Raw genomic sequence first — 17,062 nt, forward strand, 5'->3', positions numbered from 1 at the left:
TCAAAAGATTACCTATCTTTTTTTCTTTTCCTTTTTTCTTTCTATTTTTTTTTTTTGTTGTTGTTGTTGTTTGTTTTCTTGTTTTCCAAGAACACAGTAGTGATGAAGATTGAGTTGTTTACTGGGTGGCTGTATTACTATTCTGAATTAGTTTGTTATACCACTGGTATTCTCCAGCTTGGTTATTTCTGAACTGAAATTTGTAAAGCCCTAAAATCTGAAACAAAATTATGGGAGGATTTTTGGACTAAATTAACTTTTGATTTCAATGCTGTGAGTCCATGATTATATCTATTAAAACTGCCATGAATTAATACCTTTGTTAACACCACCCCCAAGCCGCAGGTGCTCATAGTTTGGGATGTTTCCTAGATGCCATGTTGTTATTTTTCTAATGATTTCAGGAAAAGGCGAGTCTTTGGTTTTTGAAGATGAGGAAAAAAAAAATTATATTCAGTTGGTATTCTTCCACCAAAAGTGAAATGTAAATGAAAAGCTGCTGTTGTCCTCCTTTTGTTTTGTCTTTTTCTAGGCCAAGATAGCGACTTTGAAGATCTGCTCACATCCAGTTCCATCTCCACTTTGCTGGATGCACAAGGTTTTAGTGACCTGGAGAAAAGTCTGTCACCTACACCAGTAATGGGATCTCCCAGCCGTGACCCATTTAACACAAGTGTTCCAGAAGAGGTATTTACAGAGTCTCAGTTTTTTGCTGAGATTCATCTTGCTGACAATATGAAGAGATTGTGTCATCGAAGGTTAAGATGCTGTTGACAACATGAAAGACATGGGATCTTTTCTCAGTTTGACTACTGACTGAGTTTTGGCAATTTTTGTGTCTCATAGGACTTCATTTGAAATGTGTGGTTTTTCCCCTCTCTCTTTAATAAATAAATGCCTTGGGTGATGTCAAAATTATTTAAATAATTCAGGAAAAACATGGGAGAATGAGGTCATCCTAAATAGGAGAGGACAATCTATTTATTAAAGAATAAGTAAGGAATAAATGAAGTGGGGATAAAGTTTGATTATATAAAGAAGTTGATTTTAGTCACTTCTGATTGTGCCTCTGAAAAATGATGGACTAAAATTTCCTTGACTTCTTTAGGCTTGGAAAAAGCAACTGGACAGGAATACTCAGTCTTGAACTCATTTTCTTTTCTTTCATATCCAACTGGTGCCAAAACCTGTTTCCATTATCTGTTGCAAACCACCCCAAAACATTGTGGCCTGAATGACAACACTTATTTTGCTGATGGATCTGTGATTTGGGCAGGGCTCAGCAGGAACATTTCATTTTCGCTCCACTGGGCATCGGCTCGAAAGGCACAAAGGCTGCCCATTTGTATGTCTTTATGGGTGGGGCTCCTTTTGGCTGGGACATCAGCTGACGCCCTGCTTGGACATGTGACTGCTTGGCTTTCTCATAGCATAGCGTTTAGGTCCTAAGGATGAGCATCCCAGGAGAACCGGGCAAATTTCTGTCACTTTTTATGATAGAACTCTGAAGTCATGTAGCAGCTCTTCTCCTGTAGTCACAGGTCCACACACATTCACAGAGGGGAAGCATAGACCCTACCTCTTGATGGACAAGTAACGACAGCACATTATAAGAAGAACACGTGGGGTGGCATATACTGGTGCAGCCACATCTGAATAGTACAATCCGCCTCTCCACTCTCCGACTATGATAATTTACACCCCTCTCCCATGCAAAATACACTCACCCTCTCTTCAGAGACCTCTTGGTCTCATTCCAGTTAGGCATCAACATCCAGAATCTCATCATCCACACGAGGTCAAGATGTAGGTGAAGCTCCTCACATCTTCTTGGGCACAATTTCTCGAGGAGCACTTCATTCCATTTAAAGAACCAGGAACTTAAAGGTCAAGCTATGTGTCCCCTCTACACTTGTCGTACTGTGGTGGGATAGGCATAACAACTGCTAGGCATTCCCATTTAAAAAAGAGGGAAAGTGGAAGACACACAAGTGTCATTAGTCCATAGCAATTCCAAAATTGAGCCAGGCTTACATTGCCAGCTCTTTGACAGAGCCCAGCCCCTGAGCTCTTGGTTATTCCTTCTGAGGCATCTTTCCATTTCCATAAGAAGGAACTTGTAGGGGCGCCTGAGTGGCTCAGTTGGTTGAGCATCGGACTTCGGCTCAGGTCATGATCTCGCGGCCAGTGAGTTCGAGCCCCGCGTCGGGCTCTGTGCTGACAGCTCAGAGCCTGGAGCCTGTTTCAGATTCTGTGTCTCCCTCTCTCTGACCCTCCCCCGTTCATACTCTGTCTCTCTCTCTGTCTCGAAAATAAATAAACGTTAAAAAAAAAAAAAAAAAGGAACTTCTAATTGCAGATGAGTCGTTTTCTGTCAAAGTGTCTGTACGGGTCCAAGGCCTTCTACCTTCTGTCCCTCCCTGTCTGTCTAATTTGGTGTAATAGCTTATTTACTTGGAACTTCTTAAGAATTAATTTATAATCCAGTCCGTCAGGTAAAGCATATCCACAAATATCTTCACAATAAGCCTTCTTCTACCTAAAGTTTTCTGTAAGGCTGCTTGGAATATCCCTTTACTTTGAGAGGTTTTGCTCTTTTGAAGGGTTCACTGAGATAGCACCTCCTTAAGTCTTCCTGAGGTCTTAACAAAGGCACACCCATGGCTTCATCTTAAGACTGTTTTCCTGACAGCACCTCGATCTTTGCCCTGAAACTGTTTCTTAATTTTTAAAATATTTATTTATTTATTTTTGAGAGGGAGGGAGGGGGAGAGAGAGAGAGAGAGAGAGAGAGAGAGAGAGAGAGAGAGAATCCCAAGCAGGCTCCATGCTGTCAGCACAGAGCCTGACATAGGGGTTGAACTCATGAACTGTGAGATCATGACCTGAGCCGAAATCAAGAGTTAGATGCTTAACCAACTGTGCCATCCAGACTCCCCGAAAGTATTTCTGAATTTTAGTGTAATGTGCTGTCTAGAGAAACTAAGAATAAGAAGGGGGTTTTTTTTGTTTGTCTTTTTTTTTTTTTTTTTTTTTTTTTAAACAAAACAATTTTGGCTCCCTTATGTTTAACATGTCTTTCTTTGGTCATCTTTTCTTTTAACATTTTGCTCTATGTGGTGACAAGAAACTGAGTGGCATCTTTATTTTTCCTATCTGTTCCTGATAATTACATGGTGAGAAAAGGAAATTTGAATTGACTGCAAAAGAATTCAAGGAGGAAACAATTAACATTTCTCTCTTAAATGTAAGACAGGGCTAAAGGATGTCATTAATAAGAAATTAGTGGGTAAGGGAAATTGGAGGGAGGTGGTCAAAAGGTACAAACTTCCAGTTATGAGACAAATGAGTGCTGGGAGTGTAATGTACAACATGATGCTTATAATTAACATTGCTATCTGGTATATTTGAAAATTGCTAAGAGAATAGATCCAAAAAGTTCTCATCGTAAGGAAAAAAAAATGTTTTTCCTTCTTCTTTTTCTTTCTTCTTTCTTCCTTCTATTCCTGTCCCTTCCCATCCCTTCCCTTCGTAACTAGACAAGGTGATGGATGTTAACTAGGCTTACTGTGGTGATCATTTCACAGTAATCTGTAAGTCATTATACTGTATACCTTAAATTTATATACTGCTGCATGTCAGTGATATCTCCATAAAATTGGAAGAGAGAAACAAAGAGTTAGTTAAGGAATAAGAAATATTTTAGAGGGAAAAAAATTCCCTACTTGCTAAATACATATTTAAAATTTTTTTTTAACCTTTATTTATTTTTGAGACAGAGAGAGACAGAGCATGAACGGGGGAGGGTCAGAGAGAGAGGGAGACACAGAATCTGAAACAGGCTCCAGGCTCTGAGCCATCAGCACAGAGCCTGACGCGGGGCTTGAACTCACGAACCGCAAGATCATGACCTGAGCCGAAGTCGGACGCTTAACCGACTGAGCCACCCAGGCGCCCCACTAAATTCATATTTATATTGAAGGGAAAACTAATATTTGACAGCCACTGAGTATGCTGCATGTATACAGAAAGATTGCTATTCCATGTAAGATATGCCTAGATAATCTCATATCCTTAACAAAAAGCCTTTGCTATGTGAATTCTACTTTAATGAGACTTTTAGTTTGGAAACAATGATTTGATGATGATTGAGCATGTTCAGCGACTTGGTTAAAGGAAAGCTGGGAGGGAGATTTTGAGGTTGTAGTTAAAGCCCTAAAGTTTGGGGCGCCTGGGTGGCGCAGTCGGTTGAGCGTCCGACTTCAGCCAGGTCACAATCTCGCGGTTCGTGAGTTCGAGCCCCGCGTTGGGCTCTGGGCTGATGGCTCAGAGCCTGGAGCCTGTTTCCGATTCTGTGTCTCCCTCTCTCTCTGCCCCTCCCCCGTTCATGCTCTGTCTCTCTCTGTCCCAAAAATAAATAAACGTTGAAAAGAAAAATTTAAAAAAAAAAAAAAAAGCCCTAAAGTTTGAGATGAAATCAAGAAAATGGGTCACTTGGTTAGTGGAACCATCCCTCCCACCCACATCCCCATGATTAGGAACCCAAGGAGCTACTGTAAACTTCGTACCACAGGGGTAATGGCTCAATAAGTGGCCCAGAGCTAATCATAAAGATTCAAACTTAAAAAAAAAAAAAAGATAGTGCAATAATTTCCTATTTTACAATAAATACGACTTGCTGTTAACAAAATTCAACCGAATGGATTTTAAAGTTCTTACTGGCTCTATTCATCAATTCATGAATCGAGGGACATCCACCTTAGCAGGTGGAAAGGAACTCTAAGGATCTGTACAAAATGAAAGGCTTTATTAGGCAGAAGGAAGGAGGAACAGGGGGTCATGCTAGGCATTTGCTGGTTGGTTCGAGTAAGGTTACTTTCCTTATGTGCAGCGAAGGGGAGTCTTGGAGCAGGGTCAGGTAACTTGTGTAGAGAAGGCAAGTGCTAATTGGTTGACCTAAGCCTGCCTTTTCTGGGCACCGAGCCTTCTCTGCACTGAGCATAGAAATTTAGCTAAGTTTGGGTTTGCTGACATGGAGCTTAATACAGGCCACTCCGTCTTGGGCCCAATCGGGTTATTTTAACAGACTTCACATGTTATAACCGTTTATAGTGTCAAGGGAGGAGACCACCCTCAGTAACTGAAACAAAAATCCACAAAGCTAAATTTATTGCCTATTTATTTAACAAAGGGAACTGTGTTGGTCTCAGACAATCTCTTCAGCTGATCATATGTGGGGTTTCGGGGGATGCTTGGAGCTCGGGGACTGGTGGCCTTGCAGAGACTGGAGTGAGTTGACATCAGCTGTGAATGTGTGGTTACAAAGGTGAGACTGTTGACTGATTGGCCTCTAGATGTGTGTTCACTGGTGTGAATCCCTACCTGCCTGGTTGACTTCAGAAGTGAAGCACTGTCACTAATTGGTTGACTGGCAAAGTGAATTCACTGAGATGAATTTTGTTTATTTTTCTTTACCAGAGTTGTTTTTAAGTGTTTGGTTTATTAGTTTGTGACATGCTCACAACCTAAGTACTCTACAGTTGTCAGAAACTATTTAAAGCCAGAGTATAAAATTTCTTTCGTAGATTCCATCCCTAGGATACATAAGGCATTTGTTGGGGAAAATGTGCCATGCATTTTTGTTGTGGCTCTAATATTGCTATTAAGCAAAGCATTTTAATTGTATCCACAAATTAACCAGTTTGAACAACATTCTGTGTTAGACTGGTGGTAGAAATTAAAGTGAAAACAGGGGTGCCTGAGTGGCTCAAGCAGTTGAGCGTCTGACTCTTGATTTTGGCTCAGGTCATGATCCCAGGGTCGTGGGATGGAGCCCCTTGTCAGGCTCCAGGTACTGAGCATGGAGCCTGCTTAAGATTCTTTCTCTCCCTCTGCCCTCTCCCCCCACCTCTCTAAAATTAAAAAGAGAGAGAGAGAGAGAGAGAGAGAGGGAGAGAGAGAGAGAACAGAGGTGTGTTTAGAAAGCGCTTTACCCAAATCTCATCTTAAATCATGACAACCCTGTACGGTAGGCATTGCCATTCTCATTTTGCAGGGGAGAAAACTGACACCTAGTTAAGTGACTTACCTAAGGTCACTTAGGCAAGTGTGCCAGAACCAAGATTTTAACTGGGACTTCAAGTTGTCAGGATCGGCTAACTTACTTGATGGTATTTATTATGTTTTATTCAGAACCAAGTTCACAGATGACCTTCCTCCAGAAGGTTTTCTCTGACGAACACTTATTGATGTTTATATACTGAGACTGTTTTGTAAATATAAGAATAGCGTGCTGAACCCAGGTGTATGAAATTTTATCGATAGACCGTGTAATTGTCTTACTTCTTTTTTTTTTTTTTCTTTGTGACTTATGTTTTGTTTGATGGATTGATTTTTGGCCTTTTTGTAATTACATTACAGTTCCACACCGGTATCTTGCAAGTTTCGGTCCCTTCATTATTGCCAACATCTAAGGGCTTGGAAATTTCCGAAAAAGCAAAATTGCCTCAACCAGAGACTTCGTTTGAAGAGAAGTACGTCATTTATGTTCTGACATTGCAATATAAATGTTCAACAGAGTAGGTCAAGCAAAGACAAGGATGCGCTGCATTCATTTACAAACATAATTTTTCACAGGGGCAAGAAACAGGAAGGCATGGCCAAGGGACTTGAAATCAGTTCTGTATTATTGAAATAAAAGGTGTGGAAGCAAGGAGTCACAAGAGAGGAGTCAGGGGAGGTATGGTGGTCAGGTTAGAGAGGGATTTTAGGGCATTTGGGCTTTATGTCTAGGTCATAGGTGGCCGTCAACAAGTGTTGCCAGGTCCATAGTGACAGTCACGTGCCTGAGGCTGCCTGCAGGATGGCTGGGAAGGATTCAGGACAGGGATACCCTAGTTTCTCCATCAGCAAGTAGAATTTTGAGGGAGCATATTCTCAATTACTTAGTCTTACAATTAGACCAAATAAAAGAAAATATAATGGAGTATTTGTAAAGAGAGTAAAATATATTCCCTCGCACAGTTTTTTGTTTTTGACAATTGTGTTCACTTAGAATATGTATGCTCTTTTACTCTTACAGTGTATAAATTCTTTTTCTTTCTTTTTTTTTTTTTTTACATTTTAGTGATGGAAAAATAATCCTTGGTGCTGCTGTTGAAACCCAGCCTTCTGATAGTCTTTCGTAAGTCATATTATTGAATGTAAAAAATGTCACTTGAGACCTGGTAGAGAGGAAGCTTCTATTACACTAACAATAACCAAAATTAAAAGCAAATGACTCTGAGGCCTGAATACATTAATGCAGGTGTAGTGGTTGGATGGGGGTGCAGGTGAGGTTTGTAAGTTAACAAAGAAATACTTGCTCGCTGACCATTACCTCATGCCAGGTTTTTGCCCATCTTTAACCTTCCTTCATCAGCTTTCACGTGAAGTTCAGTGCTTTGAATTTGAGGTTTGCACTGACTTGCAGTTTGACTCTAGCAGAAAAGAGTCACAGAGGATGGGGTGATGGCTGGAAAGGCTACAATGGTTTTTTGCACTTTCAGTGTAGTAAACCAACCCAACATCTGTGTTTATCCAAGTAAAAGTCTGGATTAAATTAGGAAAATATATGTTCAGAGCAGTACTCAAAGATGAGATCTTTTCTTTTGTTTATTTTGTTTATTTGGTAGTCAACACTTCTTTTTCTTTTTTTTTTTAATTTTCTTTTTAATTTTTTTAATTTACATCCAAATTAGTTAGCATATAGTGCAACAATGATTTCAGGAGAAGATTCCTTAGTGCCCCTTACCCACTTAGCCCATCCCCCCTCCCACAATGCCTCCTGTAACCCTCAGTTTGTTCTCCATATTTATGAGTCTCTTCTGTTTTGTCCCCCTCCCTGTTTTTATATTATTTTTGTTTCCCTTCCCTTATGTTCATCTGTTTTGTCTCTTAAAATCCTCATATGAGTGAAGTCATATGATTTTTGTCTTTCTCTGACTAATTTCACTTAGCATAATACCCTCCAGTTCCATCCATGTACTTGCAAATGGCAAGATTTCATTCTTTTTGATTGCTGAGTAATACTCCATTGTATATATTTACTACATCTTTATCCATTCATCCCTCGATGGACATTTGGGCTCTTTCCATACCTTGGCTATTGTTGATAGTGCTGCTATAAACATGGGGTGCATGTGTCCCTTCGAAACAGCACACCTGTATCCCTTGGATAAATGTCTAGTAGTGCAATTGCTGGATCGTAGGGTAGTTCTATTTTTAGTTTTTTGAAGAACCTCCATACTGTTTTCCAGAGTGGCTGCACCAGCTTGCATTCCCATGGTAGTCAGCACTTCTAGCAACTTATTTACATGTAAATATATGAGAATTGCCTTTTAATTTTTTTTATGTTTATTTATTTTTGAGAGAGAGAGAGAGAGACAGAGTGCAAGTGGGGGAGGGGCAGAGAGAGAGGGAGACACAGAATTTGAAGCAGGCTCCAGGCTCTGAGCTGTCAGCACAGAGCCTGATGTGGGGTTCAAAGCCACGAACCGCAAAATCATGACCTGAGCTGATGTCAGATGCTTAACCAACTGAGCCACCCAGGTGCTCCCAATTTTTTAAATTTTTTTTTTAGTCTTTATTTTTGAGAGAGAGAGCACGAGCAGGGGAGGGCAGAGAGACAGAGAGGGAGACACAGAATCCGAAGCAGGCTCCAGGCTCTGAGCTGTCAGCACAAAGCCTGACGCAGGGCTTGAACCCACCAACCACAGGATCGTGACCTGAGCCGAAGTCGGATGCTTAACCGACTGAGCCATCCAGGTGCCCCGAGAATTGCCTTTTAAAAGGTTCTTTGTATGTTTATATTATTTTGCCTCTTAGAGGAAAGATGTTGCTTTTTTCTATCTCTTTTTTAAGCTGGTCACATATTCCTGCCTTCAAAATCTGAGCAAGACCAGCTCTATATAATTGAATGCTACTTATGTGAAAGAAAGTCTCTGGATGTTTACAGGGTCACTTTGCCTTTACTAGGATAGCAAATAAATTACTGTGGGCAGCAATGGGGATTTTTCTATTATGCCTTGATCATAACTATAAAATGAAGTGCTTTGTCAGATTCAGAAAATTGATTCCTTTGTGAACTGAATTGTAACGCTTTGGTCCTTTATTTTAATTACAAGGATTATATATAAATAGTATGTGAGTATTTTAAAAGTTTCTGGTGTAAATGTATACAGGCAAAGGATGCACCACTAGTCCATGGAAAACACTGTTTCACTTTCAAATATTGACATCACAGGGATAGTCCTATGTGTTTTTCCAGCTATCCTACCATGTGCAGGACATTTAGAGTTATTGGCAGGACAGTTAACCACCTCTGCTTTTAAAAGAACGAAATGTTATAATTTAGTTAAGCACATAAGTGACTGCCTGAATCCAGAGTTTCTTTTATTACCAGGATTCAACCCACACACAATTTTAGTTTCTTTCCAAGGTATTCTACTTAGAAACAGTGGCACCAGAGGCACTTATTATCAATCCTTATTACTATTGTTGTTATTTTTAGAACTTCGAGTCTGCAAAAGTCCAGCAGCCTGGGCAATCTGAAGAAAGAGTCATCAGATGGGGTTGGTTCTGTTTGTTTGTTGTTGTTTTTTTTTTTTTTTTCTCTTGGTTATCCTGAGAAGAAAATCTTCAGGGTTCTTCATATTTTCCATTTTGCAGATAAAACTCTTTTAAGAAGAGCTTGTAGTTTCTCTAATGAAAAATTATTAGATATCACTGTTAATGGTGAATATTAAGAAATATGAATATGAAGGATTGAAAGTAGTATATAAAACAAAAAAATGAAGACTTTAATAAACCATTACTGAAAATAAATGAAACTGAAATTGTATAGCTTTGAAGTAGATGTAAATTTAATTTATGGAATTGTATGTGACACATTCTCAACATATAAGGGATTCCTGTAACAACCTTAAAATATTGTTGTTGTTTTGAACAGGATACAGAGTCTGTCCAGAAGCCTTCAGAGGTAATTTTTATGTCTAGATTATAATACAAATATGTTTGAGACTTCTAATACCTGTGATTGCTTAAATGCCTCCAAAAAACCAAAACTTAGAATCTCTAAAACATGTTAAATGAAAGAAGCCAGACACAAAAGATCACACATGAAATGATTCCACTTATGTGAATTATCCAGAATAGATAAACCCATAGAGACAGAACACAGATTGGTGGTTGCCAGAGATGGAGAGAGAGGAAGGGAAGCTGCTTAATGGGTAAGGGGTTTTATTGAGAATGATGGAAATGCTGTGGAACTAGGTGGATAATGGTTACACAACACTGTGATTGTACTAAATGCCATCGAACTGTTCAATTCAGAGTAGTTACTTTTTATATTTCACCTCAATAAACTGTTGTAAAAAACAAACCAAAAAACCCCAAACACTCAAATCAGGCTGTTGATGTTCTTAATGGTCATACTTTGACTTCCTTAGACCTCACAAAAAGTCCTTCTTAGATCACCAGTCTTAGACCAGCCATTCATTTACTATAGCCACTGTCTGTTTACAGCAAACATTTTGGTGGGTTTTTTTGTTGTTGTTGGTTTGGTTTTTGTTTTTTGTTTTTTAAAGACATTATCAACAGGGGCTCTGGTTCTTCTTTCCTCTGATTTTTAATCATCAACTTTGTAAAGGGTAGAGAGGCTACTGGTTCTGGTAGAGAGGCTACTTCCAAGTGCACTCTCTTGACTGTTGGCTCTTAATGCCTTGAGCCATGATGTAGGTATCATTGATGAGACACAGACAGTCTCTACAGCTGTGATTACAATCATTCTCTGTCCTTTTTGTCTTTCCAGTTCAATAAATTATTAAGTGATTTTGACATCAGTAATGACACAGATAACAGAATCACTGAATTGTAGCACCTACAAACTTGTAGTTACGATGAGCAGTAGATATGGAGAATAAAATCACCACCTTAAAGCCTGTGTCCCCTCTTCCCTTTCTCCACCTCTGCAATAAAAGAAACAAAGGGCAAGAGATTTTAGAGAAATGAAAACATGCAAACAAAAGCATCTTTGTTTGGATAATACTACAACAATATAATAGATCATATTTCTGTAACTGCATATTCAAATAACCAGAAAGCTCAAAAATAAACAGTAATTTTTTTATTTAAAAATTTTTAAGTTTATTTATTTTGAAAGACAGCGTGAGTAGGGGAGGGAGGAGGGAGGGAGAAAGGGAGGGAGGGAGGGAGGGAGGGAGAGAGAGAGAGAGAGAGAATCCCAAGCAGGCTCCGCACTGTCAGCACAGAGCCAAATGTGGGGCTTAAACTCACAAAACCGTGAGATCATGATCTGAGCCCAAACTGAGAGTCAGATGCTTGACTGACTGAGCCACCCAGGTGCCCCAAAAATAAACAGTACTTAAAGTATAACTTAATAGTTAGATTATGGGGCGCTTGGGTGGCTCAGTAAGTTAAGCATCCGACTTTGGCTCAGGTCATGATCTCACAGTTTGTGAGTTTGAGCCCCGTGTCGGGCTCTGTTCTGTCAGCTGGGAGCCTGGAGCTTCCTTTGGATTCTGTGTCTCCTTCTCTCTATGCCCCTCCCTCACTTGTGTTCTGTCTCTCTCTGTCTCTCAAAAATAAATGTGAAAAAAAAAATTTTTTTTTAAATAGATTACTAAGCAGGCTCAGTTGGTTAAGTATCTGACTCTTAGTTTCAACTCAGGTCATGATCTCACAGTTCCTGGGATCAAGCCCCATGTCAGGCTCTGCACTGACAACATGGAACCTGCTTGAGATTCTCTCTCTCTGCCCCTCCCCCACTCACACTGTCTCTGTTTCTCTCTCTCTGCCTGCCCCATTCACATGAACTCTCTCTCAAAATAAATTTAAAAAAATAATACAAGTATAACTTAATTACAGTTCTTCATAAATACCTTGAAATATTGTGGACAGCCCAAGTGGCTTCTAAATCAAGGAAGAAAAATTTAATTATAGCAAGTTTAGTTTTGATGTTAAGTATATCTGCATAGTCTTCGAAAATTAGTCATCCGTGTTTGGTAACTTGCAGGCAAGATATGAATATATTCCAGAACACCACTTAAAAAAAATATTTAACAGTCACTGATGGTGTCTTCATTTTATTATTAATTCTTTGAGAAGAGGGGCACCTGGGTGGCTCAGTCGGTTGAGCGACCGACTTCAGCTCAGGTCATGATCTCACGGTTTGTGAGTTTGAGCCCCGCATCAGGCTCTGCTGACAGCTCAGAGCCTGGAGCCTGTTTCAGATTCTGTGTCTCCCTCTCTCTCTGCCCCTCCCCCACTCATGCTCTGTCTGTCTGTCTGTCTCTCTCTCTCTCTCTCTCTCTCTCTCTCAGAAATAAATAAACATTAAAAAAAATTTTTTTTAATATTTAACAGTCACTGATTGTGTCTTCATTTTATTATTCTTTGAGAAGAATATTTAAAATAACTAGAGTAGAATCTCTTTATACTGCTGGTGTAGAAGTGGGGTTAATGCCTGCTTTGTAGAGTGATTATATTATATTGGGCTTCTACTGATGCAGTTATATTACAACGACTGAACTGTGTTATAGCCAAATATGTGTCATAATTGTTAGAAAAATAAGAAACCTACTGGTGTTCTGGTTATGTAATATCTTATTTCCATGTCCTTGAGGGGAATGAGGCAAATAAAAATTGAGAATTTTTTTTACAGTGTTGTTTTTTTTTTAAATTTTTTAAAATGTTTATTCATTTTTGAGAGAGAGGGAGAGAGAGCGTGCATGTGCGAGCAGGAAAGGGCAGAGAGAGAGGGAGACACAGAACTCGAAGCAGGCTCCAGGCTCCATGCGGTTAGCACAGAGGCTTGAACTCACAAACTGTGAGGTCATGATCTAAGCCAAAGTCAGACACTCAACTGACTGAGCCACTTAGGCGCCCCCAAATTTTAGGATTTCTATACCTTAAATATTTCAAGTCCTAAGCACGTGAGTGATGACCATGTTTTTGTTGCTGCCATAGCTGTTGTTTTCTTAAGTAGCTTTCAGCATTGACCTTTTAAACTTATAATATTTGTAATCAATCTGTTAGTTCCATCATTCTTCAAAATAAAGTCAAATATGTCAAATATCAGGTGTTGCACCCGGCATGTGCTAATAATTATGCAAGTTAGTGCTGTGTTACATTTATTATTACTTCTCTCTCAGGATAAAACTCCGGCAGAAAGCAGCCCATTTGGAAGCCTCCCTCCAAAAGCTCCAGGACATGATGCCTCCATGGATGACAACCCCTTTGGCACTCGAAAAGCCAGATCTTCCTTTGGGCGTGGCTTTTTTAAAATAAAAAGTAACAAGAGGACAGCAAGTGCCCCCAACTTGGGTATGTGTGGCCAAAATGCCTTTGCTTTAATTCTTTCAGAATGAGGAAAAGAACGATCTCTTCCCTTGTTCATCTATTTGTGTGTTTTTCTCTTTCTCAGAAATGAAGGTGAATGACTTGGGGGAAAAGTTAGCAAAAAAAAAAAAAAAAAGGCTTCCATCAGTTGAATTCAGTGGTAAAGATAGTTCTGGGTAGGCTCTCACCCTGCTCTCCTTGTTGGAGCATAAACGTAGAGGAAAGACCAAAAACCCTGATGCCCTCTGACCTCATTGTAAACAGCTTCTCATCTGTTTTGAAAGTGGGTAGATTAACCCCATATTGAAACTGCTAATGGAGTCTGCAACATTGGAAGCACAGTGTGGTGCTTGCCTTTCCTCCCACTATGTGTATTTTGTGAGTAGGAGTTTGATCCGTGTTTCATTTTGCCATTCTCCTGTGTTCTCTCCATTGGGCTGCGTGTGATTGTGTGCGTTGTTGGGATATCTGAAGATCGTAAACGAAGTGCCAGTGCACCCACCTTAGGTATCGTACCCCTGCATGCCAGCCTTTGCCAGTGCTGTCCTCCAAACTGAGCTAATCCTTGCCCTGGGCATCTGTGATCTCTAGAAAGCGAGCTGGCAGCAATCAGGAAATGTAGTCCTTTACTCCAGAGAGTTCCTTCCACCTCCTGCTGAAAATTAGGACTCTCTGTAGAGCCTATGCTTCCAAGCCTAAATGCTGTTTTAACCCATGCTAATGACACCTCGCGAGGGGCTCTGGGGGGACCTGGAAGTGCACACAGCACCCCTCGGAGACCAGGGCAGGACTATCCTGCATCATAAATTCCAGCCTTTTCACCCTTCGAGTGCACACTGTCTCACACTAACTCCCAGGTCCCAGCAGTACCTTCTTCTCCATGTTTACGTTATCCCCAGAGAGAAATGTTTTCAACCAAATAGAGAAGTCTGTAGAAGATGTTGAAAATGGTCATCTCAGACTTACTTCATTCGGGGGACATCATTCCGACATTGATTGCTTTGAAGATGGAGGTGACGTTTAGTGACACCCAAAGGAGCTCTATGTGATATCCGAGGAGTCACCCCCAAAGTGATTTAAGGAGAGGGGAGGCTCAGTAGGGAAAAAGCATCCTCAAGACAAAAAATAAGAATAGGATGCTTCTTAAATGAGGGTGAGTTAGGCAACATTTTCAGGCATGCCAGTACCCATGATGGCTTTAGGGTTTCAAAGGCTCCTTTGGATTTTGGTTTTATTATCTTGCGTAGGTACCCACATGCCTCTTCATGTGGGTCAGTAAAGGTAACCTCTCTCTTTGTAGTCTTACATTTCTAGGATAAACATGGGATAAAATCCAGACAACTATTTTCAAATTTTTTTGCATCTTTCTCAGAAGAAAGAAATTGTCAATGCTGAGAACCGAGTACTGCTTATTATAACCTATAATCACAGCTGTGCTTCATAGAAAAGTCAATCTCTGCAACTTTTTATCTTGCTGAAACATCGTTCCTGTGATTTGTGTACAATTTTTACTTTCCTGAAAAAGCATACAGTCTCACATTGAGGAAACAGTACCCCTTGTGTTTGCTAGTGTGGGATCATCCATGAAGGGACAGCTGAATGAATTAAGCTAGTTAATGCTCAGAAACTGAGGAGTAGCAAATTTGGATGTTATTCTTTCAAGGCAGAATCAACAGGCACTGATTTTATATCTAAAGAAAAATTTATGCCTATCAGTTCATTCTTTTCTCAGCACATAACAAGAGATAAATAGGAATACATCTCTTGCAAAAAGAATTGATGGAAATTGGTAACTGAGATTTGATGTAAATGGCAAAGGAGAGGAGGGAGTGAAAAGACTATGACAAAGAGTTTGGACTGGAGTAAGAGGGAAAATATTAATTAGTATTAAGGAAATATTTAAAAAGCAAATTTAAGAGAAGACTCTGGAAAATTGCATGGTTTGTTGAGTTCAAGATGTCCCTGGCACACCAAATTGGGAGTATCCATAGATGTTCATATACTGAGCCTGGGGAGAGAGATTAGGTCCACAGGTTTTGATACCAGCTGCTTATATATGAGGGAAGCCATCATTTAGTGCTGAGCGTGGAGTGGGTGAGCTTGTCTAGAGATCCTACTGAGGGGACGTAGAGCAGAATCTTGGAGTGAAAGAGGAAGAGAAAACAGGTGCTACAGCAAAGAAGAAACTATCAGATGGCAGATTTGGGAGAGTGTCATAACAAGAAGATGAAGGAGATGGTGATGTTGAAGAATGTAGGAGGGAGTCCACAGTACCAAGTGCTTTGCAAAGATTGAGAATGATTTCATTATTCAATCACTCGAGGAAAGATTATTGCAATCCTCTCATACCTTTGAATCTCAAAGAGGCTATCACTTGTAAGTTAATCTATACACAATATCATACAAAATATTCTACATACTGTTAATTTATACAGAACAGCCAACAGAGCAAAACATACATCTGTGTTCCATTTTTAGTATTTGTAGGGTGCTATTTGTAAATCACTGATGAAAGAACAACAGAAGAAGAATGTATAACAGTTGCTAAAACCAAAAAGGTTAATAACATTTAGTCACATTCATTCCATACTTAAAGCTCATTGAGTTTGTATTCTGTTCTTGGAATAGCTGAAACAGAGAAGGAGACAGCTGAGCACCTAGATCTTGCTGGTGTATCTTCCCGGCCAAAAGATGCGCCGGGAAGTAGTCCCTTCCAGATATCTCCGCCATCGCCAGATTCCAAAAAGAAATCCAGAGGTATCATGAAACTCTTTGGAAAGTAAGTAACAGAGCACACAAATGGAGTGGGCTTTGTATTATACATTGCTCAAACGTAGGAGTAAATGGAAAATTGGCGGGAAAGAAGTGTGAAACTTTAAGTCTTTTGTGTTCCCTTTATGGAAGGAAGATTGTGATCTGGCATTCATTAACTCATTGGGTCTCAGTTAACGTTGAAATCCAAGTATCTGTTCCGACCATACATAAGCAATGTTCTGATTAAAGTCTAAGGTCTCTTCAGGTCTCATACAAGGCAACGTGGTATTGTGTCTTCTGTTCAGACTTAGGAGAAGTCAGTCAACTACATTCAACCCAGATGACATGTCTGAGCCTGAATTCAAAAGAGGAGGAACAAGGGCAACTGCAGGGCCGCGACTGGGTTGGTCTCGAGATTTGGGACAGTCTAACAGGTGAGAACAGCCGAATGAATGAACTTTTTACATGTCTACTTAAGTGTCATGGCCGTGAACACCTGCGATGTTAGTATTGTCCCTGGGTTGGATGGTGGAATCCATTGCTTACTGTTGTGCCTAGTGAAAGGGTCCATCATCTTTATAGGGCTGTGCCATTTGGCATTGGTTGGTGAAAATCATGCAGAAGATGGGGGGCTCTGTGAGCTAGGGGAGGGACCAGCGCTAAAGTGTCAGCAACGTCTCGGTTGGAATGATTTTTGGAGTTAAATTTGACAGAGAAAATAATTACTGTAAGTACTCTAAAGCACAACTCTGGAGAGATGGGATAGCATAGTCGTTAAGTTCTGGACTGTTTGGATCTGATTTCTGGCCTTACCACTTCCTATAACCTGGGTCACCTTGAGCAACTACTTCCATGCTCTGTGCCCTTGTTTCCATGGTGTTAATTAGTACATTCCCCAAAAGGTAATTGA

The 17,062-nt window shown here is 40.1% G+C and overlaps 1 protein-coding gene across 12 annotated transcripts in view; it reads left to right on the forward strand.

Moving 5' to 3' along the window:
- Positions 1–17,062, forward strand: part of PPFIBP1 (PPFIA binding protein 1) — a 175,851-nt gene that overhangs the window by 146,035 nt on the left and 12,754 nt on the right. For 9 of the 12 annotated variants that reach the window (XM_047864974.1, XM_047864975.1, XM_047864977.1 and 6 more), the window contains 9 exons: positions 533–687; positions 6,421–6,533; positions 7,127–7,183; positions 9,551–9,611; positions 9,989–10,018; positions 13,212–13,383; positions 13,873–13,905; positions 16,027–16,177; positions 16,458–16,586. In XM_047864974.1, the coding sequence (XP_047720930.1) occupies positions 533–687; positions 6,421–6,533; positions 7,127–7,183; positions 9,551–9,611; positions 9,989–10,018; positions 13,212–13,383; positions 13,873–13,905; positions 16,027–16,177; positions 16,458–16,586 (901 nt within the window). The remainder of the gene's footprint in view (positions 1–532; positions 688–6,420; positions 6,534–7,126; positions 7,184–9,550; positions 9,612–9,988; positions 10,019–13,211; positions 13,384–13,872; positions 13,906–16,026; positions 16,178–16,457; positions 16,587–17,062) is intronic. The other 3 variants (XM_047864971.1, XM_047864980.1, XM_047864973.1) reach the window with 1 other exon arrangement.

The sequence above is a fragment of the Prionailurus viverrinus genome, chromosome B4 (genome assembly GCF_022837055.1).
Source record: "Prionailurus viverrinus isolate Anna chromosome B4, UM_Priviv_1.0, whole genome shotgun sequence".
In the NCBI taxonomy this organism is placed as follows: domain Eukaryota; kingdom Metazoa; phylum Chordata; class Mammalia; order Carnivora; family Felidae; genus Prionailurus; species Prionailurus viverrinus.